At 33.6% G+C, this 15,944-nt stretch overlaps 1 protein-coding gene across 18 annotated transcripts in view; it reads left to right on the top strand.

Annotated features, from left to right (window-relative positions):
- The window catches only part of LOC144973129 (uncharacterized), a 52,488-nt gene extending 39,221 nt beyond the window's left edge, over window positions 1–13,267 (top strand). For 11 of the 18 annotated variants that reach the window (XM_078915212.1, XM_078915209.1, XM_078915202.1 and 8 more), the window contains 3 exons: window positions 1,226–1,557; window positions 6,019–6,135; window positions 8,231–8,845. In XM_078915212.1, coding sequence (XP_078771338.1) covers window positions 1,226–1,557; window positions 6,019–6,135; window positions 8,231–8,417 — 636 coding nt within the window. In that variant the 3' untranslated portion in view covers window positions 8,418–8,845. Of the gene's footprint in view, window positions 1–1,225; window positions 1,558–6,018; window positions 6,136–8,230 lie in introns of all 18 variants that reach the window. The other 7 variants (XM_078915215.1, XM_078915208.1, XM_078915206.1 and 4 more) reach the window with 4 other exon arrangements.
- Window positions 13,268–15,944: the final 2,677 nt, after the last annotated feature.

Here is a 15,944-nt window from a genome sequence, read left to right as displayed (position 1 = left end):
GAGCCTCTCTCGACCTATAGTTGAGTACTTGGAAACGGCTCTTTATTTACATACTTTCACCGTTGTACCTGGGTAAATGGTAAATGAGTACCTGGCCCATAAAAGCGTTGTCTCTGCCAGAAAATAATTATAATATCGGCTAACAGACGTAATGTTTCAGTCTACATGTTACGTGTTGCTGTTGGCCAGGGGCCTTTGTAAAGGACTTTGAGCACGTTTATTGGATAGTGCGCTGTATAAAAGCTCAAGTTTTAAAAAATTAATGTTTTGCATGTTCTTTGAATCAATCTAAAACCATTTTTGACAGATATCTAATTTCTTTGACATTTATGTAAGATTAGTTGTTTTATTTCCATTTTACTGTGAACTTTGTTCACTTATGATGTAATCATGAACATTTATCATTAACTTCAGAATTTTATAATAGGACAGAAAGTAGTGACGTCACACCTCCAACTCTTCCGGTTCCAAGCTCCTTGGACATGTAACCATCCCTTCAGTGGACTTATAATGTATAAGTTACATATTGAATCATAAAGTGGGCATAACTATTTTAGTAGCAGTGTGTATAGGCAGAATCTAAAGATTATGGAGCGCAATAGAGCGAATATGGACGATCTTTATTGATGACCAGCATATATTTAAGACTATAAAATAAGGTGCCATAACTCTAAAACCATTGTTTGTATCTAGTATTCCGGAATGAGTGGTTTTACATTGTCTATGAGATTGGAACCACTTTTTGACATTAATTTTTGTTCTCTACTAGTTGTGACTTAAAATTGTCATATGGATATAATATTTGTTAGTAGTTAGTAGTAATGTTAGTATTATTATTATTATTAGTAGTATTTGTTATTGTTATAATAGTATTAGTATTAGTAGTAGTAGTAGTAGTAGTAGTAGTAGTAGTAGTAGTAGTAGTAGTAGTAGTAGTAGTAGTAGTAGTAGTAGCAGTAGTAGTAATAGTATTAGTAGTAGTAGTAGTAGTAGTAGTAGTAGTAGTAGTAGTGGTAAGGGCAGTGATCGTAGTAGTAGAGGTAATATTAAAAGAAGAGAAGTAGTAGTTTTTATTGTAGAAGTGTAAATAAGTATAATTGCTATTATTGTTTTCGTTCTTCATGTAAGTGTCGTTGAGGAATAAAGTGGAAAATGTCATAATAATTAACAACACAAGGAATGAATTGCTGATGTCGGACTTTTTCCAAATTCTATTTATGTTTAGGCCCCACCAACGTGGCAAAGGTCCCAGCCGGATGATGACGACGACACTGACGGAACGCCTGCCTGGAGAAACACTCTGCGGTCCACCGGAGTCAAACCCTGGGATGTGGACCTCAATTACCAGCAAGACCAGGAACCACAAAGGTCTGTCGCTTATAACCCTACCCCTTACCAGAACTTGTACGCTCCCGGCATGGGAGTGGACGCTCCTGATGCTGGAGATGGGTCCCCTAAAATTGTTCATCTGCAGTACAACTCGCCCATGGGTCTGTACTCCAAAGAGAACGTGGATGAGACGTACAAGGGCCAAGTGAGCGGACTGACTGGCCAGCAGTGAGTTTAAGAATGGAATCGTGACACCCTCTCTGCTTGCTGCCAGTTGGTTGCCGTTTGAACACCACATATTACTCATTTCGTCCATTTGTTTTTACATATTCATGTTATAATCTCAGAGTATAATATTTTGAGGAATGACGTGATATTATTATTTCAAAACCAAGGATTTAAACCACACACCCTAAAAAGATTGCCTTAAATGATTTGCGTCCATACCTGCATGAATTAAAATAAGAGAATACACTCTGTCACACCTAATTTATTTTGTGAAAAGGAAAATTTGCACCCATACATTCCCCCAACCCCATTCTCCCCACCCCATTTTTGACAAACTCTCTTCTCCCATTTAAAAATAATATAAGCACATTATAAAACGAATCAAATTAGACTTGAGAGTGGATTATTTATTTTATTTTGGTAACATATCACTGACGCCTAGATTTACATTTAGAACAATAACAAAAATAATATCACTAAGAACATGTTTTATCAGTAGATCGAAATAGCCTCTTAGCTGTGTTCTAGCTCGAGCTGCGTTTTGCATTGTCGAAAATATAATTTAAATGCTAGTTGTAGAGCTCAAACGTTTTAATGAATTTCTATCTAAAGCTTATACATATTAATGCTTTGATTTAGCTTCAACTAGACGGGCACAGTTTTAGAATTATCTATTTATAGTTAGCATGAGCTGCAGTATGGAATGAGTACTATTTGGGAGTCTAGCACTTTGGGTACAACAGATAAACTCAAATAATTTGTTTCTGTTCAAAAGAGGGGGTCGAAGTGACTTTGTGGCTAAGGCATTGCACTGTGATCCAGAAGGTCCCGGGTTCGAGCCCCGCTTCAGGCACTTTCGTCTTTTTCTTTGGGCAAGGTTATTAACCCCCAATTTGCTCACTTTCGACATCGTGGGTGATTCATGTTGACATCAGACAACTTGTTTGATGGTTATCTATGTTCCTTCATGGAATGCCTAGGCGACGGTATTTAATGCTATCGTGGCGGAAGGGCGTAATTATATATATATATATATATATATATATATATATATATATATATATATATATATATATATATATAGAATGCAAATTGTCACTCACATTTTTTGTGGCCGAGACGATTCGTTTCTGTGTCTATTTACACGTCCTCAGTCGGCGTAATCCTTAGTAATGTCCGCAGAAAAATTCTTATTCCAAACTCCAAAGTTTGGAGTAAGAATTTTTCTGCGGATAATACTATGGATTACGCCGACTGAGGACGTGTAAAGAGACACAGAAACGAATCGTCTCGGCCACAAAAAATGTGAGTGACAATTTGCATTCGATATTAGCTCTAACCATCATTATCGAGCACTTTCGTACCTACGAGTACCCAACAACACTTATATATATATATATATATATATATATATATATATATATTATATATATATATATATATATATATATATTCAATATATTTTCAATATTCAAGAAAAGACGCCTACATCATTGATTTGTTCTCTGATAATTGATTACTTATTCTGAGAAAAACATTCATTTCCCCCCGTTTCAATCATTAGTTCCTACTTCAAATGTCGATACATTAAGATGTCTCAACTTGTCAAATAGTTTCAAGCCTGAAACATCTCTGAAAAAACCCGAGTAGCCCCTCAGTGCCATTCCACCCATGGGGTTGGAATTCATACCTGTTTCGGACAATAACAATTGGTCTTGCTATCCGTTGGATAATGATCTGAATAAAGAGTGGATAAACTGTTCGGCTATGTGGTCTAATGGTTTGACATTTGCTTTCGAATCGGAAGGTCCTGGGTTCGAGCCTCGTTCGGCGCATAATTGAGTCCTTGGAAAAGGGTCTTTACTCACATTCACTCACCGCACACAAGTGCAAAATGAGTACTGGCGGTTAACAGCGTTGTCTCTGTCTGAAAAAATTTTGTAATATCCGCTTAACAGGTGTCATGTCCCGTCCTACATGTTAAGTGCTGCTGTTGGCCCAGGGACACATTGTAAAGCGCTTTGAGCACGTCTAGTGGATCTTACTCTATATAAAAGCTCGATTTTTTATGAAACAGTGCCAGACAAAACAGAGAGAAAAATACAAGAAAGAAATTATTACAATAATTATTGATAGATTTATTAATAGATGGAACAAACACAATAATATATTATTACATGGATTGTGAAAAGTCCATGATTGGTCATCACAGATCACCTTGCTCACTGTGGCGTGTTATGGCAACATAATATGGGGTTTATAACGATACTTCCATTTTACTGAGGTTATGAATAGACTGATAATTCTAGGTATTTCAGCTCTTTTAAAAAGATAATATCTTCCTACCGTTGAGATGAATTGAATCTTTTAATTTCTTTTATTCCCTCCAAAATCAATGTTTTACTTCATTATAATTATTTGATTCTTAATTTTCCCCCAATTCTATTCAATTTGATTTCAATTCCTTACTTCTATAAGTTCTGTTTTGTACATTTAAAATTCTTTTCTATTTGATAACTCTTAAACAAGTTAATAACCTGTTTTCCACTTATGTTGAGAAATTTTCACTGTGTACTTCAATTTTGTGGAGACATTCCCCAATTAACATAATTTATAATATTAGATAAAATGAGTGGTCATGAATTGCTCCTGATGGCATTTTACTATCGAAATAATGATATAATTACAATTTCAGATTGTATTATTCTCTAATTATAAAAACCAAACAAAAAAAAATAAAACAAACAAAAAACAAAAACAAAACACACACACATACGCACATACGCAAACACACACAATAAGTATTAAAAACAAAAACAAAAAAAAAAACAAAACAAAACAATAAAAAAACCCCCAACAAACACATACAATCACAACAAAACAACAAAGAAAAATTATCACAAAAGGTTTCCCGTTTAGCAAAACTGTATATAATATGGAATGACGTGTAGGGACTTATTTACATGTCTGATAACCTTAATTATCTTGGTCTTATTGTTTAAATGGAAATATTCATAATCCAACGCACAGTATTGTCCATTACAACAATTGCGTCCTGTTATCAGACGCAAAGATCATGATGAGCGCGTAGATATGTTTTTCTTCAGAGCCAATAGGTCAGTGGAGCCACTGGTGAATAAACCAATTTATTAAACAAAAACAGATATTTTGTATGTTTCCCCTTTATCAACAAAACATGATGAATGAAACTTCAAAACGTTATAAATAAATCATCGTTTTGTTGACTGGAGCAGGTTATGTGGGAGAAATGAACCCCCCCCCCCCCTCCTTCTTTCATTCATTCTTGGTTTATTCACCTTAACTACGCCATTCACACATAGCTCATTCGTCCTTAGTGTTTCATTCATCGTGTTTTGTTGATAAAGGGGAAACGTCCACAGTATATGTCTTCGTCTAATAAATTGAAGCTTACAATTCAATACTTATCTTAATTTTATTCCTTCGAGTTTCAAGCAGCAACATTTTCATTATCACGTTGAAGAAGTTCAGAAATGATCTCATTAAATAAATATATAACTATTTAACATGATATTGAATGAACAAATAAACAAACACATAGATAGATTTAATCTAATACAATTTAAATGGTATGCAAAATTTATAATGACAGTGCCTCTCATTATATTTTGTTCACTCACCTAGCAACTCGTATGAAACCAATAAATGTTTAATTAAATTCCATACCAGGTAAAACTGTTGACAACCTAGATCTTGTTTATAACGCAATAAATCAGAAATCTCGTCTGATAAAGTTTCATGTAAGAAATTAAAACTGCCTCCATTTATAATAATTTTGTTACAAGAATCTCTACGATGAGGGGCAATGGTTTCGGATCAGTACCATTAAAAACGTCGGCTATGGTTACGCTTTGTGATTAGAAAAATAGAGGAAATATAGAGATTGAAAATATTAACTTTTCAATAATTTCGTATTCCTCTAGGAAAGCGATTGTATTACTATTTTTCAAAATAATCGTATTACAAAATATAGAACGAACGAATTTGACGTCACTCAGCTCTTTGTTACTGACTTTTTAATAGCCGGATGGCCGATTAAATTCTATCAATCAGATTATACACGTTAAAGGTTTCACATAATTTTTTGAGCTGGTACGTTATATCGGGTTGGCGTATGTTGTGAGTATTTTACCTAAACGCCTAGCATCAAAATTAACGTTTTACCATGGTTATCAGAGTTGGAGTGATTCTTTATGTAAATTTGTTTTTTTTTTTTGTTTTTTAAAATAAATATTAATACAGTTCCTTGTTTAGATTACTGTAGTATTAACTCGTTAGAAAAGTGAATTTTGTATTTTTGTTTACCTCCTACTCTCCCTACTCCTCTTCAAATGTTCTCTCCAAATATCCTCATCCAAAATAAACCTCACCCTCTCGTCTCCCCAACCTCGTCTGTTCCCAACCCATCCATCCCTGTTCCAGAGCGTCCCCCCAACCACAGGCGCACCAAAACCAAGGTCAAGGTCAAGGGTTACCTGGAGGTCGTGACTGGAGCCAGTCGCAAGTCTTTCAGTTTATCCAACATGACAAGCCAAAAAAGTAAGACCCGCCTTATTTGGCAAATTAGAAGTTGAAAACTGTCTGGATGAATGTGTATTATATTGACCGTTAACATAATATCAAGAGCCGATACGGACTGTGTATGCAACTGAATTCAGATTTTGATGACCTGATGTTTGATGTCAGGCCCGTGCCTTGTAGGTATCAGGAACGAGTCCCGATGTGGGCGACACAAAACTGTCATCGGAAAAGGCTCTAAACAACCATCCTCTCACCAAACTCAGGTGTAGAATGATTCCCATGATAGAGAGAACGTTGTCTTTATCGAAAAATTGTAATAGCACATTCTGCTGTTGACTTGGGACATCTGTAATGCGCTTTGAGTCCATTTAGTGTATATTAGACTGTATTAAAGTTCGCTCTATAAAACTATCCATTATTTAACAGCGTGATCGTTCCAAGTAAACAATTTAATCCGATGTATGTCACTTTTTTAGAAATTATTATCAAATCGAATTAATCGCTAGTGGATCACAGAAAACATTTCACCTAATACTGTATCGACTTAATTACCCAACAAAGTTGGGCGGACCAGAAAGTCAAACAGAAAATTTTACAAAAATTTGATCTGAAAATTATCCTGTTTTACTCCCCTTCCCAGCAAACGATATCAAATAAACCGGATATATTTCGTTTCGCCATTTTTCAGATTTTCAAAATTCATACAAAATTATGAATTTTACCACTAAGAAATATCATTGTTTAGTTTTGCTTTCAAGCTATTGATCTCTCTTATGATCCCCAGATTGCATTAGCTTTGGTTGTCAGAAGGATTACCATGTACATGTTTTAATATGTATTAGTTGAGCCCATTATTTCAAAACTCAACGCAATTGTTAAGAAATAATATTCATAAATTAAATGTTTACATTTTCCTTATACATGTCTTGCACCATACCACAAAATGCATGGCTATCTAAGTTTGAGTAATTAAATTAAGTCAATCACATTTTGCTATAAAGTTAAGACGCCATAAAAACATCATTCTATCATTTTTAAGATTCTTCCTAATTTAGATAGTGACACGATAACAGACCTGCCTACTGCTACGAAAATTTCTTAGAATCACGAATTTTCGGCTCCAACCCGAGGACTACCAAAAAAAAAAATCTTTAATTCCATTAAACTTATTGAAAACTAGTTATGGTGCCAGAGCGATCATATAAGATAGTTGAGTCCTTGGAAAAGGCTCTTTACTCACATTCTCTCACCGTGCTCAGGTGTAAAATGAGTACCCGGCTGTTAACAGCGTTGTCTCTGTCCGAAAAAATTATAATATCGCCTAACAGGCTTCATGTCCCGTACCCTACATGTTAAGTGTTGTTGTTGGCCAGGGACCCCTTGTAAAGTGCTTTGAGCACGTTTAGTGGATATTGCGCTATATAAAAGCTCAATTTCTAAAAGCATTATTTTAATTTAGTGAGGACTCATTGGTAATATTTAAAACAGTTATAATATCTACCAACTACCTCCAAAAAGTAAGACTTCTTCCAGTTTGAAATAGACAGGCCTGTGATAGATAGTATTCTAAGAGTTTATGTTAAAACTGCACTTAATAGATAGATAAATAACTTGTAAACTTGTTCTTGCTTCCAGTCATAGAATGTAATATTTACAAGCTATTATTATGTTACACTCACCCGATGGTAATAAATCATTACTAAATACTTTTAAAGATTTCTATGGAATCAATTTGAAAACGTGTGACTTTTAAAGATTATTTCAATATTACGTCTTGTATAAGGCATTGAACTGATACAAGGAATGGGATTAGCGGAAGAGTAGCGTCCCTTGATTGGACGTCACCCATAGTCTGTGAAGTCACCGGCGGAAAAGTTTTTAGAGGGAGAACGTCATGTTGGCTGTGCGCATGCGTCTCTCGTCCTCGCGGAACACGACGTTCTCTCTCTAATAACTTTTCCGCCGGTGACGTCACAGACTATGGGTGACGTCCAGTCAAGGGACGCTACTCTTCCGCTAATCTCATCCCTATATTATTATTCAAGAGGATACGACAACATAAGATAAGAAAACACACATACCATTGATCTTCTTTTCATTCTGTGATGTCCAGATCATCAAAAGGAAAACTTGGCCCAGCCACGGCCCCAAAACCCCATGCTGCTGTAAGACAGTTTGATCAACAGCCACAGCACCACCACCAACAACAGCAGAGACAACAGCATCACCATCAACCACCGCCTCCACAACAACATCATCAGCAACACTTCCATGATGATATTGGAATATCTGATTTCTAGAATTACTTATTGGATTTTAAACAAAATGCTTTATAATTTCAACACCTTTTTGATACCCGAATAATAGACGTCTTTGCAGGATTTAGAATAATACATTAGCAATACATATATTACATTTTATAGTAAATGCTTAATTTCGACTGCATCTCTATATGAGTGCTGTGATATAAGATTTTCGGGAAATGATTGTATAAACATACTCGTATGGTTAAAATAAGTTGTCATATATATTACATAATTATCAAATTGTGACATCAGTGGGAAACAGGAGAAAACTTTCGAACTTAAAACTTATTAATGAGTGAATAATTAAAATACAATTGTGTAACTAAGTTGGCAATTAACTCCAGTCTAAAAGATGTTCAGTATGTATAATATACAAAACTGTGAAAACAATGTTAAAATAAAGTAAGCAATTAAAAAAAAAATTTCATGTTAAAGAAAGATGATGCTTATCCATTTCTGATGGTTTCAAAAATATTTTCAAAAATCTCAATTTTGAAAAGATAACAAAGAATGGCCAAATCATCACCGAATGTAAAAGTATTGGTAATAAAACAATCAGGATTTTTAAAAATCCATTATAAATCTAATGAACAAATGGATTGAATAACAGATAACTTGTATGTTATAATGTTATGAAGTTTTGTCACGCAATAATACGCTGCATTCATAGAATAATACATTGATCAGTTTTGTTCATAAGTTTAAAGAAATCACAAATAAATGATTTGAATTGTGAATAACAATTGTATACGTTTAAAGTTTTAGATTCCACCAATGAAAAAAAGGTACTTTTATTCTGTACACCAATAATTCGGTTACTTCAAATTGAACATGAGAATTACATATTCAAAATATAGATATCGTAACTTTTTTAAATAATTTTCATCTATAACAATACACTTCTAGTTGATCCCAAATAAACACCAAATTTCATCTCTTTGTTTGCTCTCTATACTAACCCGTGTTCCCGCTGTGAAGTAGAGTGCTTTGTCGTCACGTCATATTTTATAATATTGTTATTATTATTATTTTATAATTTCAAGATATAAGACAAATCATTGCTACAATGACAATATTATGTATAATATGGCTATAGATAGCCTAGTTGACGGAGTTAAATAGGGTTGCTTTTGGATGTAATATTACTATGTTGTCATGATGACTTGATTCATAGTTTGAAACGTGCAATATATTTTTGTTCTATCCAATTCATTTTGAATTGTTTTCATTTAGTGATCCGACTATTCATATCATTTAGAATTTTCTTCATTGCCACTTTAATTATTCTTAACTTTGTTGCTTTACTACTTCTAATTATTATTCTCCTTTCCTTCTTTCTAAATTTCTCTGTCATCGCCTCTTTCTTCTTCTTCTTCTTCTCCTTCTTCTTCTTCTTCTTCTTCTTCTTCTTCTTCTTCTTCTTCTTCTTCTTCTTCTTCTTCTATTTTTATCATCATAGCGTAGATGTTTATCATATTATTAATATTATTATTATTATTATTATTATTATTATTATTATTATTATTATTATTATTATTATTATTATTATTATTATTATTATTATTATTATTATTATTATTATCATTATTATTATTATTATTATCATTATTATTATTATTTATTATTTATTTATTTATTTTTTAATTTTTTTAAAAAATTTAATTTTATTATTATTTTGTTTTTTAATTATTATTATTATTATTATTATTATTATTTATCATCATCGTCATCATCATCATCACCATCATCATCTAAATTATGTTATAATACTTTTTTCAAATAGGCGATAAATAGATTATTTAACCCTTGTATATGAAAATGGTATTCTTGAGATGTTTACGTATGGCTGTGAACTAATTTATATACGATGTTTACCTTTATATGCTTTTTTTTCCAATAAAAAACGCATGAATCTCTATTTACCAAATGATATAAATTGTTAGATATCTGAATTAACGGGATTTTATTTTGTTTTTGATCCTAAAATTGAAACTGTAATGCTGATTGCTGAATTTATATAATAATGGATTTCATGTCATTTCGATATTTTAAAATAAAAAGCTTATGATTTTGTAGCGGTCATTCTAGTCCATAAACGCCGTAGGGCCTCTGCATGAAAGCTTACATTTCTTATGTTGATCTCATCTTTCTCTTGTTTGTTTGTTTAAAACAAAATTTATCAATTTTATTGCTTTGTTTTAGACACGATGTATATACACGTTTTGGCATTATGTCACACCCAGGTTTATGTTTTATTTATGATGTTATTTAGGCGCTGTTTCCAAACCATTGATTTTATTTGACGTTACATAAATAAAAAAAGACACATATGTCACAAGTATCTGTGTGACGTCATGATGGTTAACTTGACTTTTTCATATTCCTAATTGCTTAATTCTGCACAGATTGATTTAAATCTATTTTTTTAAGATAATGTAGTTTTTCACCAAACCATCTGCTGTTATGAATCATCAAGTTGATATAATTTTACGTGTCAACTTATTAGATAATTATTTTTTTTTAGTAATTAAATAATTCATTTACTTGAGTGCATTCTTTCAGATAATTTAATTTACCGATAAAAGTGTGTTTCAAACGAGTCATATTATTATAATTTGTATTGACACATCTAATTAATTTCCTTGTTCTGTGTAGATAAGTAATGAGTAGATAAGAATTTAAGTTATGTTTCCGTTACTGATATTAACTGATTGAGGGGTCTGGCAATATATTTGTAGCTACCCATTACAGTAACATAATACTACATCAAAGTGCTGTGAAATTGTAACATAATATTTTTTTATTTGTTATAGATGTTTTCAACAAAGCTACTTGTTTAGCTCGTCTATTCGTTTTAAGAGAACGTCATAAAGATGTTGTATCTCATTGTTTGAGTTATTTCATTCATTATCAAGATAAAGCGTCGTGTGTTCTAAGTAATGTCCTGCATAAATATGTGATATCTATAATTAAACTAAATCACATGTTTTATTTTATTGTTGTCCATCTGCCAAGTTTCCTGTTTTAGAAATTATTCATGTGAGAAGGATGGTTAGTTTAGAATGCAGGCGGATGAATCTTGAATCGAATTGCATTGGAATGTCCTTTATAGTTATATTTTATATATGAGCATAAGAAATTAAATGATGTCTTGTTCATTGCTGGATATCTGCCAACTTTCATAGGTTGCTTAAGACAAATTGGTCATTTGAGCAGAATGCAAAGTTTGAGATGCAGGCGAATGAATTTTCAATGGAACAGTGACGACTAATTAGTATAAATAAATTAGTTGTTAATGATTAATACGTTTAGAGACAATTTGTTTAGTATCTGTATTTGTTGTCTTTCTAGTAATTCTAAAATATGACGTAAGTTTATTAAAAAGTAAAAAGTACAAGCTATTGAGCTACCTATGTTACTAAAATAGAAGAAAATATTCTTTTCAGTCGCGGACAGCTAGAAGAGCAGTTAGTAGTGTGGTCAATAAACCAATGAGCAATTTGGCATAAATGTCTAAGAGATAATAAGAGTGAAAACAAAAGATATACGACTGCCAGACTGTTTGGTAATTTTTTGTGTGATTCAAATGCATTGTCATGACATTTTTAGTGAAAACATTTGTCACTTTTTAGACTCAGATTTACCCTGTCATTTACTACATTTGGTACGGGTACTAACAAACTGACTGCAGACTGACAAACTGGTTCAATGGATTGGATTAAAGCTCATGGCATTATTTTTCAAACTTTTGAACAAATGGTTGGTCTTGATGGTCAAATTAGTCGATCGTCAACTGATCAAGGAAGCCTTTTTGGTGGAATAATATTTTTATTATTATCATTACCCAGTCTAATTCTTCCTCTGCCCCCACTTGTTTATCGAAATGTGATTGTGTAAGTGGTTCTCATAGTTCTGGTCGTAAATGGTTTCCAATTGATGGGTGGTGTCTCCTGAGGGTTGCATGACGTTATATCAGCCCGTTTAATACTCAAATAATTTTATTTAATTCCAGCTTTTCTGGGGCCCCAAGGGTATCAAGAACAAAGTACTAAAAAGGGATCATATTTCCCACATTTACATAGTGAATCATGATTTAGCACGGGTTGTGTCCACGCAAATACAATTGTCCAATATTTCAGTAGATCCTAATCGAACTGATATTTATAATAATATTCATATGTACAAAACATCCTCCATTTATGACTTAATACTGATACACAATGGTCGATTTTCACCATGTTTTGACCTGCAAAAAACCCAAAATATCGTAAAATTTCTATTCAATTATGTAAATTGGGAGGAGGTTGGATAATATCTCTTGAAGAAAATAAAAACAAGAACAAACAACTCGTTAACAGAATATTATGCCATCTATAATCTATGTTAAAGACTAAGAAACAATTTTTGTTTATTGTTTTTTTCAATAACAAATGCATCTGTGACTGTTGTCAATGAAGCAAAAAATAGTGATCGACGTAATACATCATTAACAGCCCAGTAGCTTAAACTACAGAGAGCACCACTCATTTTAACTGTGTTAGTCTGATATGATAGCTTATTACTTTGCGATAGACCAGCGACTTATACAATAGGAGGCAGGCAAGCTACATTTACTGCTCTTTCAAAGCTACAGAGAGATTGACCCCGTCTGTTTAGGTCTCATAGGTCTAAATGAATGGAACTTAGTATTTCTGAATGATTTTATGATTGGCTCTGAATGTAAGATGAAAATATCAATTCTCCCGAATTCTCTTACAACCTTGGTAATGACAATTGCACTAGATTATCTCTTTCTTAAGCTTTTTGACCTGCCCCAAAATAAAAACTGTGATTCACGCAGACAATGATGTGTTCTATGTTGGTTATTACGTTGATGATTGCACTTAAACGGATCTAAAAGTATGAGTGTGTGTTTGTGCGTGTATGAATTTGTATTAATATCTGTTGGTACTCATGTTGTGCATGCATTTTCCTTCAGGCAAAAAGCCATTACTGCTATGGTCTGAGAAAACACTTTTGGCCGGAGAACCTTTACTTCAAGAAGTCTCAGGTTTGAACTTTTTAAAAAATAGAATAAAATGAATAATAAAATAAAATCTCCCCTATTCATCACCAAGGGGAAATATTTCTTTGGTGTTTATACGTAAGTAAGATTGAAATAGCATAGACATCAACCACAGTGCAGCGCGGCAAATATATAATTGACCTTAAACGAACTACGCAGGAAACGGTTAAAAAAATCTAAATAAAGATTAGATTGTTTAGTCAGAGTATCACAGTTTACTAATAGATTGCCGCTCTGGGGCGATTATAATTTATAATTTGCTGACATGTCACCTTTTCCGAGAAAAGACGTGCAACGACTATATATATATCCACCTAACTAAGAATTCAAGAACAATCTTTCAAACAGTAATAATACCATACTTTATTGACAATATTATTCATTAATACGATAAATTTAAGTGAACTGTGATTAATGAGTCAAATGAATAATAGATATAGCTGGGATATCCAAAATCTATACTTAAAATAAATAGTTTAGTTAAGTATACCTCTTGTTTACTTTCTTTTGATTTACTTTAAATGAATTTCTAGGTAGCATGGACAACCCTCTCCTTTGGATTCAAGGGAGGTGGAGGGGATGAAGATATTCCTAATCAATACATCTCGGAGGTCTTCCCTCTCCACAGGGGTAGCAAACTCTTGCAGCATTTTCTGTCCCAATCAAATCCATGAATGATTAGTTTGATTGGCTCTGAAATAAAAATGTCTCCGAATATTCATAATCCATTCATCAGATTACAATGGTATCAATATTATATGGTCAAACAGACTTCATCAAGAGGGAAGTAAAGACAATGACATTATCGGATAGGTCCGATAATTCTTTAGTAGGTACTTCTATGATAATTCTTTAGTACTTCTTTTCTGTACCGCAGCATCCCCAAGAAAAGCTGTGTAAGTGATATCGGCTGTATGTTAAAAGCATTAACTAACATGTCTTGAGATCTAGCCCCATTATTAGTCCAACATACAACAATCATCATTTACCCACTTAACGCTTTGCACAACAGAGAAGCACTTAAGTCGTTTCAACACTGCTTGAGTTGAAAGTCGGGCGTAGGAATTGCCTAAAACACAACCATTATCTGTCGTAATGGAGTGAGGCATCTTGCGTACCATTGTTATATCAATCCAAAAAGTTGCAGCAATGCTCAGTTACTCTGGAGAAAACAGATATTTGGCCAGTTAAACCCGTCCTTCAAATATATATCGATTGACCATGATGTGACCTGGACAATAAAAGAAAACAAATTGGTTAACTCAGAAAATGAATAGAAAGTCAGTAATTCAGATGTCTGTTTATGGCCAGGTAACGAGTCAGCGGCCAAAGGTTGGGACCACAGATCGTGGTGAGAATAACAAAAATGACTATATATAATATTGTCTTACTTATAACCTCATGTTTTTATTCCGACTGCGTTGTTTCGGAACATGGCGCCAATTAATGATTTTTATGTTTAAAATGCAATTAAATTTTTCAGTTTTTGCTATGTCAAGGACTTATTTAAAAATATGTGGAGCAGGCACTTATTGTATCTATAATGGTGAAAAATAAAGGGTATAGAGAGGTGTCGGATGAAAACAAAGTATATGAATATCACGGTGTATGGGAGTCAAACTGGGATTCCATTTGATGTGATACCATCGGGCTTTCTGAGAGTGAGTGAGTGAGAGAGAGAGAGAGAGGGGGAGAGATAAAGAGAGAGAGAGAGAGAGAGAGAGAGAGGGAGAGAGATAAAGAGAGAGGGAGAGAGAGAGAGAGAGAGAGAGAGAGAGAGAGAGAGAGAGAGAGAGAGAGAGAGAGAGAGAGAGAGAGAGAGAGAGAGATCGGTGAGCAGTTGCACTAGCCTCTTAAGTTATCCAGACATATATGACTTTAATACTTGTTAACTATCATGCGGACTGGATAGCTCATTGGCTAATGTGACTGCTCATCAGATGTGATATCACAAGACCATAAAGCCGAACAAGGATATAAAATATTATGATAATTGGTTTAATGACGACAGTTGCAATAGACATGCCAAGCGTGTTTAACGCTGAATGACGGAGTACTTCATAATGAGTACAAGATAAGACGACATTTGGTTTGACTCAACGTTTTATGGAGCTGCTCAATCAGGGTGGTTAATAAAAGACCGGAATTTTCCATTTATAATATTGTTCACAAATTCGAATTCATTATTTCGTTTGGGGGATGGGGAAAGGGTCGGGGAGGTGGGGGATGCATTAGTTTTTGCAGTTCTTCCTTACAACAATAACCACTACCATCACCACCACCACTAACAACAAAAACAAAATCAGAACCAATGGCACCACCACCACGACCACCACGACCACCAAGACCACAAACCACCACGAATAACACATCTTTTAGAATTAACATCATAATCATCATCATCAACAACATCATCATCATTTTCATCGTTTTTTCCCTTGTCATCAGAATTGAAC

Source organism: Berghia stephanieae, chromosome 5 (genome assembly GCF_034508935.2).
Source record: "Berghia stephanieae isolate SIO BIC M18660-M18661 chromosome 5, UCSD_Bste_1.3, whole genome shotgun sequence".
In the NCBI taxonomy this organism is placed as follows: Eukaryota; Metazoa; Mollusca; class Gastropoda; order Nudibranchia; family Aeolidiidae; genus Berghia; species Berghia stephanieae.
The sequence above is the reverse complement of the archived record's forward strand: the minus strand, read 5'-3'. Positions and strand labels throughout refer to the sequence as shown.